Genomic DNA, 9368 nt, shown 5'->3' with positions numbered 1-9368 from the left:
GTGTCGTGGTTATTCTTTGCGTGTTCTCTATTTTTGCTTCTCACATGTTCTGGGAATTATAGATTCAATTCCCATCACACTTTGGGAAAGGCCTAGATGAAGTATTCTTTTGTTTACCTGCTAGGAACATTTTCTATTCTAATTTGAAAAATCCTGGATCAAATTTGTGTTTAATAGTGTATTAAGGAAAGGAAAATAATCAAAATTGAGCATCTTCCATTATACTACCTAGCAGCTTAGTAACATGTACAGTAAACAATTTTCCAGCATACCAAATTCAAAGGCAGCAAACAAGCTGAATTCTAAGCAGCAAATTGACATCAAATCTTGCCACAAAATAACACGACAGGCAAAATTGATCATTTCACCTAAGGCAAGGAATGTATGATGGGGTGACGAACTAGGGGTTTCCAAGAAAAGGGGTTGAGGGTTTGCCCCCTATCTACCCTCTCATCAAACCAAAGCATGGGCCTAGAACAGACATCATACAGGAGAAATCAAAGATAAAATTACAGAAAGATGAGTGAAAAACAATCTCATGTTTAAAACTTCAAGCTAGATGGTTCAAACCCAATACAAGATAAACAAAAATGCTGCCTGCATGGCTGCAACTAATGGCAAATTCAGAAGAAAAAAAAAAAAAAAAAAAAAAAAAGGTAACATGTCCATAATGAAAATTAGGAAAAGTAGACCCTAGAGGCCTAGCCTACACTTTGATAGCATACTTCCTCAATGGAAAGTACATCTCCTTCTTCTTCTCACGTTCTGTCTTCAAAGATGCCTGCATGAATACAAGGAAAAAGGAATACAATATAAGATCTAGAACATCTATCACCCCAAGTAGAGCAAGCAAACAGGAAAAGGCTTTCCAATAGATTGGATTTTATGGTTATGTGAAATCATGGTACTGGAAATGCATAGAAATTTTTTAGGTTCTTAAATTACCAATAGCTACAGATTTCTTTTAAATAAGCTTGTTACTTAAAAAGTTCATGAAACTTCATTTGAAATTCAACATGCGGATAAGAACCAAGATTTTACCATCAATCTATCAGGTACAGCAAGATAACAATCAAGTATTTCTATCATTGTAGAAGTTTCCCATATACATTAACCGATTTTACAAATCCATCCTTTTCTGTACATTCTCTCTTCATTTGAAATGAATCCATTTTATGCTTGAGATTAAGTATTACAAGTCTAAGATTGTATCATTTAAAAAAAAAAGATGTGGTGACAGATACAAAATTGAAGTCTTAACCATGAAATGGACTGTGTCAATTTCACTTCAAATGGAGAGGACATATGGTTAGATAACTCCAAATCCAAGAAGCAAATAAAATTTCAAACAAATGGATGGGGTGAAAACATAACGACATTAGAAAAGTAGGTGAACAACGCTTGTTCCTAACATGCTTCGTTACCATTGCTTTTACATAGGGTGAAGTTTCCATTAAATTAAACATGAACACGGTTCCACTCACTAAAATCCCTCATTTCTTTTTCTCCTAGTGTCACCTCAAAAGCCATTGCAACCAATTACTATATCTCATCTATTGATATACTAAATTCACAATAATATTCACAAACCCATCATTTTCCATTAGTCCATCCCAACATTCAACAACATCAACCTTATATTAATTGAAGTAACCACCAAAAAAGCACCAAACTAAATTCAAAGAAAAGTTATATCAACAATTATATAAAATTTAAAAAAAAAAGAAAAAAAAAAAAAAAAGAAAAAAGAAAAAGGCATAGATTACAAATAATGACCTGTTTCTTGGTGAGGCGTCTGCGGATAGCACGGGTTTTCTTGGGACGAAGATCGAGAGGGATGTATTTCTTGTTCTTGTAGACCTCCCTAAGAGCTGATTTCTGCTTCTGCGATATCACTGTCAACACTTGCGCTATTCCAAGCCTCACTACCTTTCTGCACACACACACAATCACAAAACTATGAGTATTTTGTATACACAAGAGAGAGAGAGAGAGAGAGAGTTTGTACATCTTGGAGAGCTTGTTGGGTGCACCACCAGTGACCTTAGCGACACGGAGAAGAGCGAGCTCAGCTTTGAGGTCCTTCAACTGAGCCAGCAGCTCTGCCTTTGTCTTGTTCCTCAACTCGTGTACTTTGATCCTCGCTAAAACAACAACATTTTCAATCAATCAGGTAAATTCAGATCAAAATCGAACCACGAAACAAAACATACATTAACAAATACTAAGGATTAATAATAAAACATCAAATAGTTTTAAGGATCTTTTTTTCTTTTTCTTTTTTTTTTTCTTTTCTCTGTGTGTCTCTTACCCATTGTGAGATAACGCGGCGGCTTCGGTTCCTCGTTGCTCTCTGAATGAAAAACCCTAGAAATCTGAAATGAAAGGAGGCAGAGAGAGGCAGAGAGAGCTTGTAGTGCTTTAAGCCTTGTGTGATGACTTTGTGGGCCTTGTTCTAGCTACTGGGCTTTATTCAATTTATGTTAATTGGACTCGGGACAAAAAGTGTTAACTGGGTTCGGGCTTCAGTGGCCATCAACAAAATTCATTGATTGGGCTGCTAAAATAGAACTGTTTGGGCCTCGACTGACTGAATGGGCCAACCCATAGCTTGCCTTTCAATTTTTTTTTTTTTTTTTAGATTAAATTATGAATTATACATTCTAATTTGATATGGTTTCAATTCAGTCTTTTAAGTTATTTTTAATTGATGTCAGTTCATTAACTTTCATTTGTTTCCAATGTAGTCCAATACTAACAGTGAGATTTGATGAAACTAAGACAACATAACTACACTAAAAAAATAATATAAAAAAAGTTAAAGGATGTAATTTCAAGGATTCAATTGAAAGCAATTCTCTTCTTTTTTTAAAAAAAAAAAGTTTGAAAACGAATCAAAGTTATAGGATATAATTTGTAAATTTATTTGTTTATTTTGTTTTTAAGTGTGAAAAATGAGTAGATGAAGGTTTTACATGCATGAGTCCTGATAAATCAGAAAATAATTCGTCCAAATAATAACAAATGGACATTAATACGAACTTAAGTACACCAGTAACTGACAAAACCTCCAGCTGGTTTTGTAGTCAATGATTATTAAAGATGGTCGATTCAATCACCTGATACGTTGTAGAGGCAATAAAGCCCAATCAATGACGTAATAAAGCAAATCATAAAAGGCTTTGATAGCGATCAAGGATTCAGTTAGTTGAACGACACAGATCACGATGGTGTTGAGGGCCTAAAAGATAAGAAATAAGAGATCAGAGGAGACCGGGGTTGGCCGGTCAAAATCCCTTCGATGATGAAGTTAGCAATTCTCCTCTTAAAGAAATATTTTGTTTGGAAAGAAGAAATACTTAGCCTTTTCTTGTCGGAGATTCATCCCTTTTTATAGGTTTAGGAAACGGTTATCCGTTGGATAACTTCCCCCTATTTCACGGAGTCCGGAGCGTACAACTTGATAACCGCTACAGCGGTTATCTTTTCATGTCAAAACTACCTTGGTCTCGTCCTAAGTGCTGTTGGACGAGAAATGGTACATCAGTCAGTAGACGCCGTCCAGAGGTTTCCACGGACGACAGGCGGGTAGTCTATGCCTTGTGAATTAAGGACGACTTACCTTTTCTATGGACGACATCCATGGATGAATAAGGAGTTGGCTATTTTTTAGACACCATCAGTTGCCCCCTTGTCCATGGGTCGTCTCAAGGATAATTTAGGCAATTTACAAAATGTATACTTTATGCCACGTGTCGCACTTTGGTTGGCTGCGTCGTTTCACATCCCAAAGTTTACAGCCTATAAATAGTAGAATTCCTCCAGTGCCCTTCACATTTCTGAGATTTCCTTCCCTGAGCATCCTCGTCTTAGCGCCTCGTCTAGAAGTATCGTCTCGTCCTTAGTTTCCTCGTCTAGATTTCAGGTATTTCTTTACTCCTCGTTCTCAGATTTTAAGTTTTCCTAAAATGTCTGAGACCGTTCTTTCCTCGTCTAGTAATAGTTTGGGCAAAGTCATAGACGAGTATCATGACCCAAGTAGTTTTAGTGGCTCTAGTGATAGTAGTAATAACAGTACTAGAAGTGGAGGAAACACCACGGACGAGTATGTGTCCGGCGTCCCTGGGGTACCTTTAGAGGTTTTCCAAGGACTCAAGATGAGGAGTGAGTCTGGATCCTAGGCGGGTACAAGTGCCCCCTCGTCCACAATTCAAGACGAGGTTGAGGTAGTATATAGTTGTGCCATAGGAATAGAATCCAAGACGGATGATAGGAGATTAGATTTGCTTAAAAAATGGTACCAAATCCCAGACGACCTCAACCCTAGGTTAGCAGTTCGTGGGGAGTGGTGTTGTCAACCACGTTTTGGGGTAGGTATTTACGAAGCCTATCTTTTAGGTGGACTTAGGTTACCTTTAAATGCTTTTGCCAGAGAATTACTCACTAGGTTAGGTATAGGTGTTTGTCAGCTTAACCCCAATGCGTGGAGGTTAATCGTCTCCATGCAAGTTTTGTGGAGGGAGGTATTTGAGGGGAACCCTCCTCTGACTGTGGACGAGTTCCTCTACTGTTACAAGCCTTCTGAGATCAATCAGTCCCTTGACTTTTATCAATTCACAGCCAGAGGGAAGGATTATAGATTGATCAAGTCCATAGTTTCCTCGGATAGGAATTGGAAGACGGAGTTCTTCTTCGTCTCAGGTTTCTAGGCTGGACGCCCGCTCGAGGTTTCTCAAGACCCATTTCCTCCCTACACAGGAGAGTTAGGGAACCTTCGTCCTGAAGGTATGCTTGTGTTTGTCATTTTACTGTGTTGTAATTACCTTTGTAGACGGCTATATAATAATAATTATTATTATTTATTTTTTTATTTTTGCAGGTGCTGGATGACCTCACTTAGGCAGGTTTCATATTGAAAGAATTCAAAAGGTTCGTCTATACACTGATAGGGCTTTCCATTCTTTGGTAAGCCTCCAACGTCTTGCCACCTGGGGTTTGGGTCCCAACCCGTCCAGTGAAGCCCTCGCACATGAGCTCACCATTCGTAGACATAAGTCCGTATAATTGTTTCCCTTTCTTCCTTTCTTTCTTTTTTTTTAACACCTTTCTTTTCAGGAATAGCTACAATGAAGGAAAACAAGGGTAAAGAAGTTTTGGACTAGGCTGCTGTCGCTGGGCAGGACGCACCACCTCAGTCTCACCCGTCCGTAGGTGAGAAAAGAAAAAACTTGTCACTGGGAGTTGACCTGGGGAATCTTCCCAGCAGGCGCAGGGAGAAAAAGGTCAAGCATAAGTCGTCCAAGCCCAAAGACGTTCAACCTACGCCTATTCCTATTCATGAGTCTAAAGACGTCCAGATCCTTGACTCTGAGCCCAAAGATTCACCCATGCAAGTCCCGTCCACAGTCAAGGCGCCGTCCACGTCTCAGCCTTCTCCCCAAGCACCTCAATACCTCATTGGGAACGAGGATCTGGCTTGGGAAAGATTTAGGATGGTTGTGACTGATGCAGACATGTCTGCCTGTTATAACATGTCTCTGAAGGACTTCGAGCATTCTGGGGTTCATGATCTTTTCAAGGTATGTATTTTTATTTTTATTTTATTTTGTGTCTCGTCTCTCCTTTTTAAACTTCCTAACTAAACCACAATTCAAGCCATGTCTAAGTTCATCGCTGCGTCCAAGCAAGCAACTGATCTGGACAAGATGAGGGTCCTGTTAGAGAAGAGAATCAAGGAGGTGAAGGACGATAGCAAGCGGTGGGCTGAGGCAGCTGCTAAGGCCAATGAAGGGGCAAAGGAGCTGCAAAATCAGATTGTAGAGCTAAAGAATGATATGGTGGAGAAGGACGCTCGTCTTGATCACTTGCAAAAGAAGAACGACGAGCTGAGTGATCTTCTCAAGAAGGCGAAGGAAGACGCAATTGCAGAGTTCAAGGCGTCCAAGCAATTCACTGATCTGCTAGATACCAACTATGCAGCTGGGTTTGAGGACTTCAGGATGGACGCCGTGAAGAACTTCCCCAACATTGATTTCAGCTCTATCAAGCTCAATCTTAGTGGTGCTCCTACCAGCTCCCTCCTCCAGACGAGCTCAGAAGATGTTAATGTGAAGGATGATGCTACAACCCAGCCACTCCAGGGCGAGCAGAACCCCACCAGCCTGATGCTCTTTTTTTGTTCTTTTTAAGACTTGATGTAACTTTCTATTTATCTCGTCCTTAGTTTCAGGACGAGTTATCATGTAACTTGAGGGTGTTTGGACGTTGGTCGTCCATCCTTTAAACAATTGTGTTTTCTTTTTTGTTATATCAAGGACGAAAGTTATGCTTTTGTTTTAAAATTTCTACTCGTCCATGAGGGTGATCTTATGAAGTGCTTGGAACTTTCTACTCGTCTTGGTGAAATCCCAAGTATCAACATCACCCGTCTTGAAACTTCGCCTCTTTTTTTATTATTTCTCTAATGCAAGACTTTACATTCGTCCATAAGCTTAATTGCTCTGGAACGTTCTTGGTTAATAAACCAAAACATCGTCTTTGCATGTATCCGTCCATGTGTGGACGTGTAAATCTCATCCGTTGTTTCAGGTGAGCTTTGTGGACGTAGTATTGTTCGTCCGTGTGTGGACGTACTATTTTCCATCCCGTCTATTTCAGGGACGAATGTTTTATGGACGTGTCATTTCAAGGAAAATTTTCTCGTCTACACTTGGGCGTGCATACATTTCCCTTGTTTGTTGAAGTTATATCCTTGCGTCCGGAAAGTTTCCTTGTCTTGGGCTTTTCAGCCTTGTGGTGGGTTAGTTCAAACAAAAATAGCATGGAGACTAGGAATTTACACAATACTTTGTACATAACATAAATATTGTTTACAGATAAGGTATATACATATATTTGTGCCTTTCTTTTTTATTAAGTACAAGCTCCATAACTTCATCCATAAACACCACAACATAAATAGTAAAATAGTAGTTCCAAACACAAGCAACATTAAATATAAGTAGAATCATAAGTCTGCAGACAAGGTCCAGCCTCGTCCATGGCCATACTTCTGTCTAGGCTGACTTTTACTGATAGTACCTCCTTAAGTGCTCCACGTTCCAAGGGTGCTCCAGTTTCCTCCTGTCCAGGGCCTCCAAGTAGTAAGATCCTTGCCTTTTACAGTTGATAACTCTATAGGGTCCTTCCCAATTCGGGCCCAATTTCCCATGTGCTGGGTTCTTGGTTGCCAAAGAGACCTTTCTCAGGACGAGATCTCCTATGTTGAAATGCCTTGGTTTCACCATTGCATCATATTGCCTAGCCATGAGGTTCTTGTACTTTGCTGTCCTGTATTCTGCATCTGCCCTTACCTCGTCTACTAGGTCAAGGTTCAGACGGAGCTGCTCCTCATTGTCCTTATCTTGATACATCATCACCTTGTGATTAACCATATGTACTTCTGCAGGTATGACTGCTTCGCTTCCATAAGCTAGCTTGAAAGGAGTTTCCCCCGTAGGGTTTCTCACCGTCGTCCTGTAGGCCCATAGAACACCAGGCAACTCATCTGGCCATAACCCCTTTGCCCCCTCTAGCCGGGTCTTGATGATTTTCAACAAGGATCGGTTTACCACTTCAGCTTGGCCATTTGCTTAAGGATGAGCGGGTGAAGAATAGTGATTCGTATTCCGAAGTGTGCGCAGAAGTCCCTAAAGAGTGCGTTGTCAAACTGTTGTCCGTTATCAGATACCAATACCTTGGGTACTCCGAATCTACACACAATGTTCTTCCACACGAAATGCTTAACATTTTGTTGTGTGATTGTTGCCAACGGTTCAGCTTCCACCCATTTTGTGAAGTAATCGATGCCCACAACTAGAAATTTCATCTGCCTTATGCCCTGAGGAAAGGGACCCAAAATATCTAGTCCCCATTGCGCGAAGGGCCACGGTGCCATCATCGGGGTGAGGTACTCTGACGGTTGTCTAGGGACGTTGCTAAATCGTTGACATTGGTCGCAGACCTTGACGTACGCTTTATCATCAGCTTGCATATTCGGCCAGTAATACCCTGCACGGACGACCTTGTAGACAAGGGACCTGGCTCCTGAATGATTGCCACATGCTCCTTCATGAACTTCCCTCAGTACGTAGTTTGCTTCGTCCGGAATCAAGCACCTAAGATAAGGTTGAGAAAAGCCCCTCTTGTATAACACTTCGTTCAGAAGTACGTATCTAGCCGATCTCACCCTCAGCTTCCTTGCTTCGTCTTTCTCTTCTAGTAGCTGTCCGTCTTTCAGGTATGATATAATCGAGGTCATCCAATTTCCTCTATTTTCCACCTGTTGTACTTCCGGAATATCTATGCTTGGCATGTACTGAATTTCATCAGATTTGTCCACAGATTCATTTGCTGAGGCTTCTTTCGCTATAGTATCAGCTTCCACGTTTTCCTCCCTCGGGATTTGAACGAATTCAGCTTTTTCAAATCTCTTCATTAGGCGCATCACCCTACTAAGATATTTCCTCATCCGTTCCTCCTTTGCTTCGTACATTCCATTTACTTGCCTCATGACCAACTGAGAATCTCCCAGGACGAGTATAGACTTGGCTTCCACAGACTTAGCCAATTCTAGCGCTTTGAGAAGGGTTTCATACTCAACTTCATTGTTAGTTGCTTGGTACTATAGACGAACCTTTTGCCTCAATTTGTCTCCTTCTGGGGATTGTAAAACCACACCAATTCCACCTGCATACTTTATAGATGATCCATCCACATGGACGACCCATCTGTCACTGCCTTCTGTCTCATCATGACTTGGGGTAAATTTCGCAATGAAATTTGCTAATGTTTGAGCTTTTATGGCATGCTTTGGTTGATATCTGATGTCAAATTCACTGAGTTTGACGGCCCACTGAATCAATTGTCCAGCAGCTTCCAGTTTGTTCATCGCCTTCTTGAGAGGATGATCCGTTATGACATTAATGACATGGGCCTGGAAATAGTGCCTTAGTTTCCTGGAAGCGGTGATCAATGCGAAGGCTAACCTCTCCATTTGTGGATACCGTCCTTCCACTCCCCTCAATGCCTTACTCATATAGTACACGGGTCTTTGCACTTTACCTTCTTCTCTTATCAGTGCTGAACTCACGGCATACGGGGTTACCGCCAAGTATAAGTATAATTCCTTTTCCACTATTGACGGACTCAACAATGGAGACTTGGTAAGGTATGCCTTCAGATCCTTAAAAGCTCTCTGACACTCGTCGGTCCATTCGAATGCTTTTCTAAGAACTTTAAAAAATGGCAAACATTTGTCAGTGGCTTTAGAGACAAATCTGTTGAGTGCAACGACTCATCCAGTAAGGGATTGGATCTCCTTGGTATTC

At 40.8% G+C, this 9368-nt stretch overlaps 2 protein-coding genes across 2 annotated transcripts; both read right to left on the bottom strand.

Moving 5' to 3' along the window:
- Positions 1–486: 486 nt before the first annotated feature.
- LOC126691691 (60S ribosomal protein L35-like) lies at positions 487–2444 on the bottom strand. Its single transcript, XM_050386789.1, has 4 exons — positions 2312–2444; positions 2009–2144; positions 1777–1933; positions 487–781 (listed from the first exon to the last, which is right to left on the bottom strand). The coding sequence occupies exons 1-4, from the start codon at positions 2313–2315 to the stop codon at positions 707–709; spliced, it is 372 nt and encodes a 123-aa protein (XP_050242746.1). The 5' UTR covers positions 2316–2444; the 3' UTR covers positions 487–706.
- A 4546-nt stretch (positions 2445–6990) lies between these two features.
- On the bottom strand, positions 6991–9076 carry LOC126690771 (uncharacterized). The gene is made up of 4 exons (XM_050385899.1): positions 8675–9076; positions 7611–8557; positions 7284–7515; positions 6991–7122 (listed from the first exon to the last, which is right to left on the bottom strand). Exons 1-4 carry the CDS (start codon positions 9074–9076, stop codon positions 6991–6993), a joined length of 1713 nt encoding a protein of 570 aa, XP_050241856.1.
- Between the last annotated feature and the right edge of the window lie 292 nt (positions 9077–9368).

The sequence above is a fragment of the Quercus robur genome, chromosome 7, assembly GCF_932294415.1.
Source record: "Quercus robur chromosome 7, dhQueRobu3.1, whole genome shotgun sequence".
Lineage (NCBI taxonomy): Eukaryota > Viridiplantae > Streptophyta > Magnoliopsida > Fagales > Fagaceae > Quercus > Quercus robur.
This window is presented reverse-complemented; position numbering and strand designations above follow the sequence as displayed.